Source organism: Microtus oregoni, unplaced genomic scaffold, assembly GCF_018167655.1.
Source record: "Microtus oregoni isolate MIOR12 unplaced genomic scaffold, Mior012 000021F_ref0000039, whole genome shotgun sequence".
Taxonomy (NCBI): Eukaryota; Metazoa; Chordata; class Mammalia; order Rodentia; family Cricetidae; genus Microtus; species Microtus oregoni.
Genome location: NW_024543080.1, coordinates 38,279,491 through 38,297,393, shown reverse-complemented (window position 1 = coordinate 38,297,393; position 17,903 = coordinate 38,279,491). Strand labels below are relative to the sequence as shown.

Genomic DNA, 17,903 nt, shown 5'->3' with positions numbered 1-17,903 from the left:
GTGCTGGCTGGCCTAAGTTCTTTCTCATGTGGAATCTGGAGTGCCCTTTGAATCTCATGTGTTTGTGGCAGAATTCAGTTTGTGGGTATCTTGCTAAGGTCTTGTTTCTGTGTTGTTCTAAGCACAGGATCTGGTTGCTTTCAGTTTCTAAAGACCACCCACCTGTCCTTATTGGGTGACCTAATATTTAATGCTGGTAGCAGACACTTGCCTTGTGTATTTCCTGCCTTTGCTGAGCTGCTTGCCTGAATAATAATCTTTATGAATATTAGTGACTCTGGTGCCTTAGTATGTGTTTCATCTTCGGACCCCTGGGTGACCTGTGAAGTTCCAGAACTCAGTGGAGATGCTCTCTTGTCACTGGGCTGCCGGAGCTTTTTGAGGTGTAACTGCATTGATGCTAACAAATGCAGTCGGCTCGGGTCTCCAACCATAGACTTGTCAAGTGAAAATATGTATGTAAAATATGACATCTTGGACTTGAGTAAACCTGCATATAAAGAGACATCAATATGATTGAAATTTCAAAATAATTTGTTGCTTACTAGCATGTAGGCAGTATCGTAATCTCAGTGCTCAGAAAGATGTTGAGAACTTAATGGAGAGAATGATAAAAGTAAATTAAATTCATTACTTAATTTCTCTGCCACAGTGAGTATAGCTGCATGCATTCCATTCTGTCTTAAGGGCACCAGCATGCCATGAGGTCTGTTACTGTGGGGAGCTCACTTCTAATCTGTATTCCTCTTCACAAGCAGTACTGCTTGTGACAGAAAAACTGCTGATTTTGCCATATGTCAGCACCGATCATGGTGGTCAGGGTGGTTCCTAGCTATCACATGGTGATATTACCGTCAGATCACTTGTCACTCATCATCATTTCGCTGCCTAGTAAAAGTTATTTTTTAATTAGTAGATAATCTCTGAAGCTTGTTCCTAAGGAAATAATTAGGGTTAGAAGTTTCCAGTAGAGAATTCAGTGCTCCTTTCCCTGAGGAGCCTGTTATAATTAGCATTTTATGTGTCTTTAGTATAAGCACAGTCACAAACAGTGTGACTTCACTCTCAGATTTTTCTGTGGCTTCTGGAAAGTGTGGGGAGCTGTCCTGCCCCACAGAACCTTTCCACCTTGGGAATGCTAGGCTCTTGTTTCACATGCCATGTCAAAACTTCACAGCTGCCTCCTAAGTATGAGAGGAATCTGACGTCAGAACACCTGGGCTGCTTTATTCATGATGGCTGTCTGCTGTGAAGCCAGCCTTCTACACAGTATACACATGCACACCCAGCTAGCCCTCACCCACGGATGTCTTTTTTTTCTTTTTAAACATATATCTTTTCATAAAACATACATGTGTTTGCTTACATGTTACCACAGGGAAAATTATTTTAAAAATTCATGTAAATGGTATATAGGTTAAGTTCAATTCCAAAGGAAACATGTGCTACAAAGAATATGCATTTAAAAATACATTATTTTTAATTTGTGCAGTACCTGGGTGCAGATCTGATCAGTTGTGTGGAAGAAGCAGTATATTTGATTAGTGCTCATTTTTGAATTAGAATGATAGAAGTAGATAGAACATTAAAGATAAATTAAAATCTCTTACTTTAGCATATAAGAAAACTGAGACCTAGAGAAAATAGATGATTTGTGTGAAGTTGACAACTGAAAACAACAGGACTAGGGGAGGAGGGAGGAGCCACGTCTCCTGAGATTGGTGGTTCTTTTCACATTACACCTTTATGAGGCTAGGAGATAATGTTTCTTATGGAAGGTTGTATGAAGAAAATCTTTAAGGTTAGTAAGATAGTTCAGAAGGTAAAGGCACTTGCTGCCTAGCCTGGTTGCCTTGATTCACTTCCCAGGATCCACACTGTTTATAAAAAAACAAGTCCTGTAAGCTGTTCTCTGACCTCCACATTTGAGCCATGGATATATGTATATATAAAATAAATAAATGTACATACATACAATATACCCTTTACATATATAGTATGAGTAAAATAAAAAGTATGTAAGTTCAGCAATCCAATGTATATCTAAAATAATTGAAATAATTCTGACAATTGAATAATTGTCAGAAGTAAGCAAGTATAAATATGAAAATGGTAGTAGTCATAGACCAGTCACTGTAAGAGATTGTTTAATTCTATAAATAATGAGTTTAGTCCTTGCTGTGTCTTGTATACTTGATACCTTGAGCTCCCAAGGCAAGTAAGATGACCCTAGGCTAGCTCCAGCTGGAAGATCATTATCCTGTGAGGTTTTACTTTGCTGTTCTGTCTTTAGCCCTGTTTTTTTCTGATTTTGTTTCCTCAATTTTACCTTGACTTTTCCTTTTATTCTTAAAGAACTCTTTAATGGAGTTCTACTAAGTGCATGCAGAAACCAATTAGAAATAGTTCCTCTTCTTCAGGATTTCATTCATTCTTCATTCAGTACATGTTTAGTGATCTCACTGTGGGGTTGCCATGAATTACAATGCAGAGAATACAATTATTAATAAGATCTCCTAGACTTAATAGGGTTTTTTCTTTTGAAGTTAGTAGAAAATACCATTTTTGCTACTAGGCCATGATAGATGATAAGCAAAGGAAATGTCATTTTATAATTTTATATAGGATAGTTAGGGAAGGCCTCTCTGGGTGGGTAGTAGTTATCTAAAGTATAGGAAGAAGCCAGTCAGAGCAATGGGAGGGTTATATTCGAGCAGAAGAAACAGTGCAGAGTCCTGAGGAAGTCTGCAGGTTGGTGTGGTGAAGGAACAGGAAGGGTGTTCTGGAACAGAGGGAGGGAGTATGGTTGGAGAGATAGCCAGGGGCTCGATAGATGTGCAGGGCCTTTGGATTATATCTGAGGGAGCACAGTGGAAAGTCATGAGCAAGTGAGTGATGTGGTGACTGAGCTTTTAGGGTTACTTCAGTGGCTGTATAGAAAAGTTGCTGAAAGGGAGACACCAGAATAGAAGCCGAGAAGCTAATGAGGAAGTCATGGAGTCATTTAGGGCAAGTTTGTGGTGGTTCTAACAAGGAACATGGCTTTGTGATATTTCAGAGGAGGCTAGTCGTCTTGATGGTGACTCTTAGGAACTTTAGTGTTCTGTTTTATTTATCTTCTTTTTTACTATAGACAAAGTGGGGAAACATTCACAGATTATTCTGTAAAAACTTACTCAATGTCCCTTCTTGGAAAATAGCATCATATGTTTGCCTTTTATCTCCTATCCGTTCCAGTGTACCTTAGCAGATTGTCTCCACGAAACTTGGTAGAGCTTTTATTTTAGTGCTGTGTTCATGTTTTACTTCCTCAGAAAGTTATATTTCCTCAAGTTCATAACTAAACACTAAAATAGTGATTAAAACTCCATCTTTCAAACATATACTTCAGTTCTATGATTCAGAAGGAAAAAGAGTATTGAAGGAAAGCAAAAGTCAGAAGGGCTTAGGAAAACTCAAAATTCACATGTTAGAAGGCATAATTTAATTAAATTATGTTGTTTGATTGTTATAATTTATCTCAAAACTAAACAAGTTTGGGGCTAGGGAGAGGATCAGTCAATGCATGCAGTGTCTGCTAATGAGCATTAGAAGCCGAGTTTGGGTCCCTGTAACCTGTGTAAATGTAAGGTACATGCCACACTTTGTCTAACTCCAGCAGGATAGAGATGGGAGCAAGCAGATCTCTAGTCTATTCGCCAGTCAGCCCACCTGAATTAATGAGTTCCAGATTTGGTGAGAGATCTTGTCTCAAAAAATAACATGATGGCAGTCAAGAAAGATAGTCCATGTTGGTCTGTAGTCCACACATGCACACATGCACACATGCAGATATCGACACAAATACATATATGTGTGTGTGTGTGTGTGTGTGTGTCTCCTCTCTCTTTCTCTGTTTCTCTTTGTTACACACACATATGCACATGGAAATAATATGCTATAGTACAAGAAAACTTTTCAATTTTATCTCTACATATAATTATAGCATATCTCCTTTAGTAATTGGATTTTAGTGAATGGAAGTTGACTTGACTAGAATGTTCACTGTTACTCTTATGAACATCTTGATCTAAGTGTTCTCCCTTTGTCTTCTTCAGGGAAGTACAGGACACAGCTTCAGAGTGTGACTCCTTAAACTCCTCCATTGGGAGGAAACAGTCTCCCCCTTCAAGCCTTGAGATATACCAAACATTGTCTTCTCGAAAGGTATCAAGAGATGAGCTTTCCCTGGAGGATTCCTCCAGGGGAGATTCGCCAGTAACAGCAGATGTCTCCCGGGGCTCCCCTGAGTGTGTGGGTCTGACAGAAACCAAGAGCATGATCTTCAGTCCTGCCAGCAAAGTGTACAATGGCATCTTGGAGAAATCCTGTAGCATGAACCAACTTTCTAGTGGCATCCCGGTGCCTAAACCTCGACACACATCATGTTCCTCAGCTGGCAATGACAGCAAGCCAGTTCAGGAAGTCTCGAATGTTTCCAGAATCAGCAGCATCCCACATGACCTTTGTCACAATGGCGAGAAAAGCAAAAAGCCATCAAAAATCAAAAGCCTTTTCAAGAAGAAGTCTAAGTGACTCAATGACTTGATGGAATTCCATTCAAGTGGCATCTGTGAACTCTATCTCCCACCCTCCACTCCGTTTTTATTTTAATTTTAGGAATGTAATTCCATTGGGGCTTTCCAGAGTTGATACTATAGTGGAAATGTCCGTAAGGGCAACTGTCTACTGTCTGCTGATTTAACAAACTATACCATCAATTCATCAAGTCAGACATTACTGAAGAGTCATCAAGAGGAGACAGTTTACAGTTATTTCCACCTATTTATTTCTGCATTGATGTTAGTGATGTATACACAGCATTCTGTTGAAAGCCGCTATGGACTTACAAGCTTTAATGGACTGTAAGCCAGCATGGGCTTGCAAAAATTTCTTGTTTACCAGAATATCTTCTTATCTTTCCACAGAGCTGTTTCCATCATGGACTAAATAACTTAAAAGAAGTAAAACTAATTGCACTACTGTTTTCCAGACTGGAAAAAAAAAATCTCTGCAAGTAAAACTGTATAGAGTTTATAAAATGACTGTGGATAGGGGACTGTTTTCACTTTTAGATCAAAATGGGTTTTTAAGTAGAAACTAGAGTTTCTAATTGACTTGCTTTCTGGAAATGAAAACCCACACTTTTGTTATGGGACGCTTCTTCAAATGCATTTATTATTATAAAGTTTCAAGTCCTGCTGTAAAGATCATGTTGTTTTGTTTTCCCCAGGGCTTTCACTGTGATTTACTGCACTGCAGGCTGTATGATAAAATATAAATAATGTAAAGGAGAAGGCTCTTGATTCCTTATACAAGTGGAAGAGTTAAAACTTGATCGAAGGACTTAAAACATTCACATGCTTAAACTGAGGCAAGGGTGGGGAGTCAGGCACTTGTTTACAGACTTTGAATAAATGCAAAGGATTTATGGTTTGAAAAATTTATACTGTGGAAACGATAATAAATTGGAGACATTATTATGTGGGATTGTGCTGATTTTTGTTGATAACACTCCAGTAAAAACACTGTTCTTTGAATAGCTATGTAAGCTGTCCTGTTGCTTAATTGCAGTATAATAGTGATGTTTTGGAATTAAGTTGTCAACAAATTTCTTTGTTTTATATTGTTTGTCATATTTTTATGTAGTTTGAAATGTTTAAATGTTCTAATATCAAGATTAACAAATATATATTTATGGTGCATTTAGATTGCGTTGTATCAGTTTGTAAAGTGTGAAAGACCAGCCTGAGAGCAGTGTCACATCGAACAACCGCACGTGAACATCTTCAGTTTCCTCTTTCTCAGCTCTTAGAACCTCACTCAGAATTATCTGGAAATGCAATGAGGATGTGTGCTTGGGTGAAATCTGATACGTGTTAACTAGAATGTTTTTGGCGGTGGCTAATATAATACCTAACTCAGTGCTGTATATATGGGGATGTTGGTAGATAAGTGAGGTGTTCTTTTGAGGAATGCTTTGTTAAGAAGCTGAATATCATGATCTCCCGTGGCTTGTGATTATTTCCATTGGTCCTGTTGGTAACATTGTCAGGGTCTTAGATGGTATCCACAGAGGCTGATGCTTACATGGTTACATATCTGCTCCTAGGAACAGAAGTTGGCTGTCTGCAATGAAGATACTTTGTGCAGATAAGGCAAGGTGATATGAAAGATGGAGTTCAGAAACAGCTCTGGAGCTCTACTGAAAGGGCTCAAAGAATTAGAAAGTTCTGGAAGCTCTCGGAGTGAATAGGATTGCTTTGTCTTTCTCTTGACTGGACAGAAGAAGTTCTCGTTGATAATTGCAGCAGAGATAAGAGCTTTTTGGTTTGTTGGATAGAAAAGGTCAAAGCTACTGGAGCATGGTGTGTTGTTAGAAGGCTTGTCCTGCAATATTGCTGATAGGACGTTCTAGGCCAGAACCTGGTAGAGACTTGGGGAGATTGGCCTGAGAATGTCAGCGGTTTTAGGAAAAGAGTACATCGTGCACACTGGATTACACATTTATAAACAGATCCGACCAAGGGATATTCACTGATGGATGTTGAGATATTTATTGCACTAATAACAGTATTTGGAAATTCCACAGAAAAGAATTTAGTTTTGGAAAACCACAGACATTTCTGTATTACATCACACATAAAATGTTGGGCATTTCTATAAATTTTATATACATTTGTCCCTTTAGCCTTTCAAAATTATGATGTTTTCCTGGTTTTTCCTTTTGGGAAAAAGAAAAAGATTACTGGTAGAGAAGGATGAAGAAGAAAACCACAGCATGCAGGTTAAATTCTGCTATCTGAATTGCTCTTAGTATTTGAGGTGCCTTCTGCTAGATACTTTTTAAAAATAGTTATATATTTTACATAGTTGAAATCATTTTTATATCATGCCTTTTCAATTTTAGCTCAAACATTTCTCCAATATTAAAAATTATTTGCAAATAACATTCTAATGACTAATAGTATGGCATTGTATGGATTTACTATCTTTTAAGAAATCCTGTCATTTAGTACTATAATATATAATATATTATTATTTAAAACACTGATCTGTCATTTAACATAATATATTTTATCATTAAAACAGCCTGCCAGTAAACATTAGACTGCTGCCAAATTTATTACCTGTAAAACATTTAAAACACTTGTTGAGTTTTCTCTATACCAGGCACTGTTTTAAACTGTAGTACATGGTCTAATTTTTATACCAACCTGTAAAATAACTACATTAGCAGCAGCAGCATTTAGTCACGGTTTCCCAAAGACTGGAAAGCCCAGAACATTAGTGGGTTGTTAAGGACATGCAGTTAGTGGTAGAGAGTACTGCTCTTAATGTCTAAATAATACTGTGTAAATTCTCATCAATACAGATTTCATATAGTGTACTTTAAGGACGTGTAAAGGAAAAACGTGAAGATATTTTAGTTTACATCTACATACATGTGCATATGTAGACTTGTCTCACATGTATTTGGGGGGTAACCTTTTTAAGGTTTCTTTGCCCTAGAGCCATGTTCACATCTTCTCCCCAAGATACTGAGTGTGAGTACCCTTTGACTACATTGATTTCTGAATTGCTATTTTGTTAAAGCTTCACTAATTTTGTAGGAAAAGAATGTCTAGAGAGAGCAGTTTTTACTGGTTTGTTAGCCTGTGTTTTTTATGTTAGTGAATTGCTGTTCATGCCTTCTTTCCTCATTAAGTTCTTAAGGATCTAGTGTTTTTCTAAATCTTCTGCACTGAGTCCTCCAAACATGGTTATCACAGCTATTGTTTTGTTTAACAATAGAGCTAAGTTTTTGTTTAATGTAGATATATTGTTATTTTAAAAGTACGTGAAAGAAAAAAAGCAAGTTTAAGTTTTAGTCTGGCTGATCTTCTCTTTAGAATCTTAACTTGGTTTCTATAGCCGAGGTGGATTTTCCCCTCAGTGCTATAAGCAAACAAGAATATGAAGACAACAATTGTTGAAATAGGAGCAGCAGGGCTGCGTCCCCAGCACCCCACTGCCCGCACGGCTAGCTTTACCTGAAATAATTACACGGAAACTGTATTCTTTTAAACACCGCTTGGCCCATTATATCTAGCCTTTTCTTGGCTAACTCTTGCACCTGGACTAGCCCATTTCTAATAATCTATGTAGCCCAAGAGCTGGCTTACCAGGAAAGATCTTAACCTACATCTGCCTGGAGTGGGAGAATCATGGCGACTCCTCAACTCAGCTTCTTTCTCCCAGCATTCTGTTCTGTTTACTCCTCCCACCTATGTTTTAACCTATGAAGGCCAAGCAGTTTCTTTATTGCTTAACCAATGAAATCAACAGATTGATATATGACACTCCCACATCACTTCCCCTTTTTCTGTTTAAACAAAAAAAGGAAGGCTTTAACTTTAACATAGCCAAATTACATATAGCAAAACAGTTATCAAGCAAGAATTACAGTTACAATATTTATATCTATTTTATCATTTATCATAACTAAGGAAAACTATAACTATCTATTCATTCTTCAACTCCATCAAAGACTCCAGAAGGATATAATACTACCTAAGTAAACAAGAAATAAGAAAACTCTAGAAATGACAGAGACATCTTGCTGCCTGTACAGTCACCCAAAGTTCTTTTGTACCGTTGGGGCATCCATCTTCAGCCTTCAGGCCCATAGTATCCAGCAGACATTTTCATCAAGCAGGAAATTCCAAAGACAGTTCAGTCACTTTCTGCTGTGTCCTGCAGAATGTCTCGCAGACGCTTTCAAGAATCAGGAACCCCGAAAGACCATCTCACCTTTAGGCAAGTTCAGCAGTCTTGTCTCTGCGGGTTCTCTTTGTCCAGTTTATGCAACAGTCCAGGCAAGAACAGTTTCTTGCCCAAATGGCTATCAAACTCCATAAGGATCCTCTTCGATGCCCATCTTCTTCTTGAAGTAGATTGGTGCTGCCAGGAGCAGAGTGTCTCATTGTCATGAAAAACCCTAAGTTATTAAAACATTAAATGCCATATTCTGCAGTCTTTGAAAGATATGAAGAATGTCTATCTAACTGAAATGTATCTCTATATATCTAGAAAATCTAATTAACATGACTACAAGCTTGACCATTACTAATGATTATCCATTAACCTATTTCTTAATTATACATTACATTTTTTAATGAACTACACAATCACAAAATCTTAATCAATAGCAGAAATATGCATATACATATAACAAAATTGACCTTAAATCTCTATCAATAAAGCAAAATCTATACTAATACAAATTATTCATATCTATATCATATCCCCCTTTAAATGTTAAAGAACGTTTATAAACCATATTTGGGAACATGGGCGCAGTTTTTTTCTCTCCAAACTGCTTCCTGCTGAATGGGGGCACTGTTAATCAGGTCATTTAGGGTGTAACCTGTGTGCCAGGTTTATCTCAGTTGGCAGTTGAGTGAAGTAATTTTTTGAGGGTGTTCACAGGAACTTTTCGGGAGGTTGTGGTCTATCATACCATATTGGGATAGATGCAATCCACAGGGTCTGGTCCTCTGTGAAAACAAAAGAAGACCCTCTCCAAAGCATCATATCCTTAGACCCAAATTTTGAAATCATAATACCCTTATATCCATTCTGGTTTAGCTTGGCAGCTCATGTAATGAAATGTCTCTCTGTACTTAGCTCCTTCACAGTCAAAAATTTTAAAGAAAACACAATGTATATAATTCAGACTCTCTGTGAATATTCCATTTTTACGTGGCTTATTTTTCTTTATTTCTTTTAATCTCTTAACTGTCTGTACTCTGTCTCTTTTAAAGACTTTACCTTTTTTTTAACCATTAACTTTATTCTCTATATTCTTTTTCTTTTCTCTCCCAAGCCTATGTACATTCATCCAACAGTGTGACTCATTTAGTGGTCTGAATCTGTCCTATTGTGAATCTGCAATTTTTTACTATCCAGAAGAACTTTTGATTTGCACCTTTAAATCACTAGGCACTTAAGAATCTAAGCTGTGACATTCCTAGGTCAAAAACAGGTACTGCCTGCTGGCCCCGCCCAGTCCAACATGGCGGAGCTGCTTGTGCCTCTGATCCTTGCACATTGCACCACTAGCATGGCGGAGCTGCTTGTGCCTCTGAGCTGCGTCATGCAATGTCCCCCTTTTAGGCACACAGCAGTCTAGTTGCCATCAAACAAATTGTAGCACATTACTTCAAATGCTCCATTCAAAAGCTCTGTCTCCTGCAGGATCCAGACAGAGATCGCGATGGTGGGACAGCCTAGAAAGCCGGCATTTTAAAACAGCCAGTTTTTTCCTGCTGCTGAGTCAGGAAAATTTCAGAATGGAGGACGTACCGTTTTGTGCTAGCTCTGGGGCCACCAGGTAGGAGCGGCACTCAGCAGTTTATTTCTGAGACTGAGCATGCAGCACAGAAATTCTTTTCATCCAAGTTACAGCCAAATCTGACATGCAGAGCACTGCACATTCTGAAAACACACCATGCCCTTCCGCCTGCCTAAGCCTGATTTGGCCTTCTGCCCAGGTGCAAGCAGGGAGCGCTGAGCCATCAGCATGGTCTCAGAGCACTCTCCTTCCTATCCCAAGCGGGAACACAAACATCCAGTCCCATAAAAGCCATTGAAATGCTTTAAAGCCAGAGTTCACGCTTTAAAATGACGCAGCTTTTTTTCTGCTGCTGTTGCTGAATCAGGAAATCTCTCTACGGCATGCCACCAACAAAGAGCAAAACTCTGTGTTAAACTCTGTTTTTTCTCTGTTTAAAATTAAGCTCTCTCAGGTTTTTAAGTGGATTTAGCCCCGCGTTGGGTGCCACTCTGTTGAAATAGGGGCGGGGTGTTGGGTGCTCCTTCATGTGCACAACATATATGCAGGAGGCAGAAATTATTGTCAGGTGTCTTCATACATCATGTTCTACCTTATTTTTTGAGACAGACTTTACCATTGAACCTGAAGTATACAGGTTTAGCAGTCTGGTCACTGAGCACCAGGAATCTGCTGTCTCTGGCCCCCATGCACTGGAATTACAGGCTTGCACTGCTGCTTCCAATGTTTTACATGGATGCTGGGAGGCTGAACTCAAATTCATGCTTGCACAGAAAACATTTTACCCAGTGAACCATCTCCTTAGCCCCTAGGGTCATCTTAATTCCTTCAACTAACATTTAATGGTTTACCTTACACTACACATTGTGAGAAGCCCCAAACATGTGAACACTGATATTGCAGGTGCTTGCTGTAAAGGAACCTAATATGTAATAGGAGATAAGACGAAAAACTTCATGTGCTAGAACTATATAGTGACTGTTGAGGAGGTAGAGACTCATGGAGAGAGCAAGTATGTATTTCATAGCTTCAATAAATTAAAAATAATTCAGTGGTACTCTTTGTCAAAGACATGGAAGGATTGGCTATGGTGCTACCATAGAACCAAGGGCAAGTTAGTTTTAGCTCTCTCATTAGTGTGACTTCTGCAGCAAATGAGCTTGTATTTACTGAATTCCAGCAAAACATTTAACAGCAATGAGGGTGAATTGTCCAAAACACAGTATGGTACTGAATAAAAGCTGTTTCCCCCACCAGCCATTATGGGCTAGAATGCTGAAAGACACCAGCCTTGAGAGATACCTGAGTAGGTGTAAGCTGATTGTGAATGAATTAGGGTCCATTGGACTTCAGACCAAGATTAAGAATTTCATCTTTGTCCTAAGATTGGGCTTTCCTGGAGTTCTCTCTAAGTTCTAAGAAGCCTCTAGAAGATCATATCCACTGCAAACTCAGATGCAACATTGTAAAGCAACCTCATTTTAGATACTGCTTTCTTTGTATGACCAGATTGTGGTCAATCCCAAGCATCCTCTTCAGAGTTACATAATCCTTGCTGCTGGATTTTGAAGCACCCTAGTGAAGTTTTTACTGAATCAAAACCATCTACACAGGATTGTTTTGGCTCTCCTGGGTTTTTGCTTTTCCGTATGAAGTTGAGTATTGTTCTTTTCAAGGTCTGTGAAGAATCGTATTGGGATTTTGATGGGCATTGCATTGAATCTATAGATTACATTTCGTAGGATTGCCATTTTTTTTATGTTGATCCTACCTATCCAAGAGAATGGAGGTCTTTTGATTTTCTGTTATCTTCTTCATTTCTTTCTTCAAAGACTTAAAGTTCTTGTTGAACAGATCTTTCACTTGTTTGATTAGTGTTACCCCAAGATATTTTATATTTTATATTTTTTTGTGGTTATTGTGAATGGTGATGTTTCTCTGATTTCTTTCTCAGCTATTGGAGGGCTACTGCTTTGTTGGAGTTGGTCTTGTATTCCGCCACATTACTGAAGGTGTTTATCTGCTGTTGGAGTTCCCTGGTAGAATTCTTGGGGTCACTTATGTAAACTATCATATCATCTGTGAATAGTGAAAGTTTAACTTCTCCCTTTTTAATTTGTATTCCCTTGATCTCCTTTTGTTGTCTGATTAGTCTAGCTAGAACTTCAAGCACTATGTTGAATATATATGGAAAGAGTGGGCAGTCTTCTCTTGTCTTAGTGGAATCACTTTGAGTTTCTCTCCATTTAATTTGATATTGGCTGTCAGATTGCTGTATATTGCTTTTTATTATGTTTAGATGTGTTCCTTGTATTCCTGCTCTCTCCAAGACCTTTATCATGAAGGGATGCTGGATTTTGTCATATATTTTTTCCTTTCAGTTTATTTATATGGTGGATTACATTGACAGATTTTCATATGTTGAACCATCCTTGTATCTCTGGGATGAAGCCTACTTGATCATGGTGGATGATTTTTTTTTTTTACTATAAACTGATCAGCCCATTAGCTCAGGCTTCTTATTTACTCTTATAATTTATATTATCCCATTATTTTTGTCTATGTTAGCCACGTGGCTTGGTACCTTATTCAGCGAGGTGGTCACATCTTGCTTCTTCAGTGGCTGGATCGGACTGTATACTCTTCCCAGAATTCTCCTGTTCTCCTTGACCTGCCTCTACTTCCTGTCTGGTTGTCTCGCCTATACTTCCTGCCTGGCTACTGGCCAAGCAGTGTTTATTTAAAATATAATTGACAGAATACAGATCATTTTCCCACACCACTTCCCCCTCTTTAAAAAAACAAAAAACAAGAACTCTGAATCTAATATCCTTTGTTTAGCTTTTCTTTTGACCATTATCCAAAGTCCAATTTGGGGGGATTTGGGTGTAGTTTCCCAGGCTACTTCCTGCTGGTTTGGGGCACTGATAACCTTATGGGGACCTAAAGAAAATTTAGAATTATTATCAAGTTCTTACTGACTGGAGTATCCTGTGAGGCTTGATCATCTCAGGCAGCAGTCTTGAATCTGTTCTGGATGTAGAACTCAGACATCTGGGCCATCTGTTTCTACCAGAGATTTCTCAGGTGGTCTTCCTTGATCAAACCTGATTTTTCTTAACTCAAAATAAATCCATAGCCTCTCATTTTCTGTGGAAACAAAAGCAAAACCTCTTCTCCAAAGTAACATACCTTTCCACTTCAATTTTGAAGTCAAGGTATTTTCAAAATACCTATCTTGAATTAATTCAGCAGCATTTATAAACAAATATCTATTAGCAGCTGTTGCTCCTTCATCAGCATTCAAACAATTCAAAGAGAACATAATAACATACAGTATCCAGACTCTATGTATTTTTCATCTTTACGTGGCTTTGTTTTAACCTCTACTTCTTTTATTTTTACTTTTAATTTTTGGCTTTTTGAGACAGGTTCTCTGTGTATCTTCGGCTGTCCTGGAACTCCTTCTATAGACCTGGCTGTCCTTGAACAAACAGAGATCCACCTATCTCTGCCTCCCAAGTGCTGGGATTAAAGGTATATCCCACCATACCTTGAACTCACAGAGGTCTGTCTACCTCTGTCTCCTAAGAGTTGGGATTAAAGGCGTGTGCCACCACACCCAACTACTCTCTTTTTTCTTTTTTCTTTTCTCCCAGGTCTACATATATTTTTGAACACACAGTAAACTATTTAGAGGTATTTTTTCCATCTTTGAATCTATCTTAATATATATCACTCTGTTCTCATGAGTCTTTAATTTGCTAAGCAATATGGGTAGGATTAAAGCCATGGCTTTGACGGCTAGATCCAGTCCATTCCTTAGCTTTCTGAGTTTCCAGCCTCATGGTGGAGGTACTGGATGTAGCCATGTTTATTGCCACAACTCTATGGCATTTCAAGGTCCCTCCCAGCAAGCAAGCTGCAGCAGTCTGCTCACAAACCACATTCAAATGCTCTGTAGCCAGACATCCTACCTGAAAGAGTCAGAGTTTGCATTGGCAGGATGGCCTAGAAAGCCAGCATTTTAAAATGGCACAACTTTTTTCCTGCTACAGCTGAAAACCAAAAAGCATGTGGTCAGCTCTTCATCAACACCATTTAAGTGCTTTGTGGCAGGACCTCTTAAAAGAGCTGCAAGGTTTTGCAGCAAAAGCTGAGTCAGGAAGCTTCTCTTAAATGAGATACATTTACCTCTAGCAAGCAGAGACCACCTGAGAAAATGCTGCTATTAAGAAGCCATGTTTAACTTTATATATAATAACTTTCCAAGCTCTCTCAGGCTTTTATGTAGATTTGGTCAGCCCCATGTTGGCACGCCATTCTGTAGTGTGAGTTTTCTGTCCTGCTAGGTTCCCATAGTCGTTAACTCCCAAAGAAATCACACAGAAGTCTACATTAACTATAAACTGATTAGCTCATTAGCTCAAGCTTCTTATTAACTCTTATAACTTATATTAGCCCATTATTTTTATTGGCTCGGTACCTTATTCAGCAAGGCAGTCACATCGTGCTTCTGTGACTGGGTTGGACTGTGTCCTCTTCCCAGAATTCTCCTGTTCTCCTTGACTTGCCTCTACTTCCTGATTTTTTTTAATGTGTCTTTGGGTTCAGTTTGCCAGTATTTTATTGGTAGTTTTGCATCAATATTCATGAGGGAGACTGGTCTGTAATTCTTTTTCTTAGTTGAGTCTTTGTGTGGTTTGGGTATCAGGGTAACTGTAGCCTCGTAAAAAGAGTGGCAATGTTTCTTCTGTTTCCTTTGTGTGGAACATTTTGAGAAGTATAGGTATTAGCTCTTGTTTGAAGTTCTGGTAGAATTCTGTGCTGAAACCATCTGGTCAAGGGCTTTTTTGTTTGGGAGACTTTTGATGACTGCTTCTATTTCCTTAGAAGGTCTATTTCAATTTTCATCAGTTCTTGATTTAATTTTGGTATGTTATACCTATCCAGAACCATTTCTTTTAGATTTTCTAATTTTGAGTCCAGCCTTTTAAAGTATGACCTAATGATTCTCTGGATTTCCTTGGTGTCCGTGGCTATGTCCCCCCTTCATTTCTGATTTTGTTAATTGGGATATTCTCTTTCTGCCTTTTGGTTAGTTTAGATAAGGGTTTATCTATCCTGTTGATTTTCTCAAATAACCAGCTCTTTGTTTCATTAATTCTTTGTATTGTTTTCTTTGTTTCTATTTTACTGATTTCAGCCCTAAATTTAATTATTTCCTCAATTTATTTTTTTTCTTGGTCTGCTCTGTGCAGTCACAGTTTGTATCTCAGAGAGCTGCTGAGGTTGCATAGTTTTCTACTTTTATTATATGTTTATCTGGTTTTAGTTTCAGGGTAATGCTGGCTTCATATGAATTTGGAAGTGTTCCCTCTTTTTTTTTCCTGGAGGTTGTTCTTTACAGTCTTGTGGAACTTATAATGAGTCCATCAGTCCTACGCTTTTCTTTGCTAGGATATTTGTTTAAGCTGTGCGTAACTTCTTAATTTCAATTTGGTAGGTCATTGTATCTAGGAACTTATCGATTCCTTCTAAATACCCATCTTTGGGAAAATTTCAAAGTATTCTCTAGTGGTCCTCTGTTTTTATGGTGTGTATTGTAAGCTGCCCTTTCAGCTCTAACTTTATTAACTAAAGTTTCCTTTGTTTAGTTTGGCTGAGGGTTTGTTTATTGTATCTGTCTTTTCAAAGAACAACTCTTTGTTTCAGTGATTTTATTGTTCCTTTTAGTATCCATTTAATTAATTTATACTCTACTTATTATTATTTTTTTCTATTTATCTAGGGTTTTGTTTTTCTAAGACCTTGAAGTGTGCACAATTAAATTATTTATTTGAGATATTTGTGATTATTTTTCTAAACTTAAACACTCATAAATGTAAACTTTCCTTTTAGAACTGCCTTTGCTGTGCCCCAAATATTCTGATTTTTTTCACTTTTTATTTTTAATTGATTCTAAAATTTTTTGCTTTTTGGTTTCTTCAGTGATTCATTGATCAATCAAGAGTATACTATTCTATCTACATGTATTTGAGTAGTTTTTGTTGTTTCATTTGCTCTTGACTTCCAGTTCTGCTCCATCTATAGTCTAATAAGATACAAAAAATTACTGTTTTAAATATTATTTCAAACAGAGTTGCCTAAATATATGTCCTAAAGTATGATCATTTAAAAGAAAAATTTACACATCTATAGGATAGAATACTCTGTAGATATTAAATTCATTTACTCTGTGGATGAATTTAACTCTGAAGTTTCTTTGATCTTTTTATTGGGGAGGCTGGATGATAGATCTGTTAATGAGAGTGGGGAATTAAAGTTATTCATTATTAATATATTTGGACTGTCTGTCCCTTTATGTTCAGTAATGGTTATGAAATTGGATGTATCAATGTTAGATGTATATATATTTATGATTATTCTGTCATCTTAGTAGATGACACCTTATTAATTTGGTGATCACCTTATATTAATTTGGTGATTCTCCTTATGGCTGCAAACCAATTTTGGTTTGCAGTGTGCTTCAATTTAGTGGTAGTTCCTTCTCTGCTTTATGTTTATGTATTCACTTAACTTTGGTCTATATATGGTTTTGCCAGTGAAATGTGTTCCTATTAGATAATTAATGGTGCTTGTTCTAAATTCAGTCAGCTTGCCCTCATCTTTTAATTGAAGAAGCAAGACCATTTATATTTAGAGTAATTACTGACAGAGATTTTCTGATTTCTATCATTTTCACTTATTTTAATGGTTTGTTCACTTGGTGTTCCCCCTTCCTGCTGTCTCTTCTTTCCTTCTTCCTCTTCTTCTTGTTCTTCCCCTTTTCCCCTTTTCCTTCCCTTTCTTTCATTTGTTCTTCTATCTGAACACTCATTGTCAGTTATATGGTTTTAGAGTCTTGCATTAATCACTGCTCACTACAAAAAGAACTTTCTTTGACCAAAGTTAAACTTGAGGCAGTATTTCTCTATGTGGCCCTGGCTGTCCTGGAACTAGCTCTGTAGAGCGGGTTGGCTTCAACTCAGAGATTTGCTTGATTCTGTCTCCCAAGTGCTGGGAATAAAGGCGTGTGTCATCAGTGCCCAGGTCATTATCATTTTTATAAGTAGACTCTTGAATTGTCTGCCATGGTAACCACTTCAAAGTCTTTAATTTTGGAATTGAAGATTTGTGGTCATTGAGGACATTGTGCTGCCTTTTTCACATTTCTTCTGTGTCTTTTAGGACTTATGCATTTGTTGGTTTGAATATTTCCTTCAGTTTTATTTCAGGGTTTTCTTAATGAGCAGCCCAGTTTTTAAAGCCTAATCCTCAGTACCACACAAATAGTAGAAATCATTCTTTTAATTTTTGTTTTGCTTTGTGTTGAGACAGGGTTTCTCTGTGTTACAGTCCTAACTGTCCTGGAACTTGCTCTGTAGCTCAGTTGACATTGAACTCACAGAGATCTGCCTGCCTCTGCCTTCTGAGTACTAGGATAAGTCATGCACTACTACTGCCTGGTACAAAACCAAATTTCTCT

General features: G+C 37.8%; 1 protein-coding gene across 2 annotated transcripts in view; it reads left to right on the top strand.

Annotated features, from left to right (window-relative positions):
* Stim2 (stromal interaction molecule 2) overlaps positions 1-5,944 on the top strand; it is a 127,315-nt gene extending 121,371 nt beyond the window's left edge. Inside the window, exon 13 of one of the 2 annotated variants that reach the window (XM_041671467.1) lies at positions 4,098-5,944. In XM_041671467.1, coding sequence (XP_041527401.1) covers positions 4,098-4,575 — 478 coding nt within the window. In that variant the 3' untranslated portion in view covers positions 4,576-5,944. The remainder of the gene's footprint in view (positions 1-4,097) is intronic. The other variant, XM_041671469.1, reaches the window with a different exon arrangement.
* Positions 5,945-17,903: the final 11,959 nt, after the last annotated feature.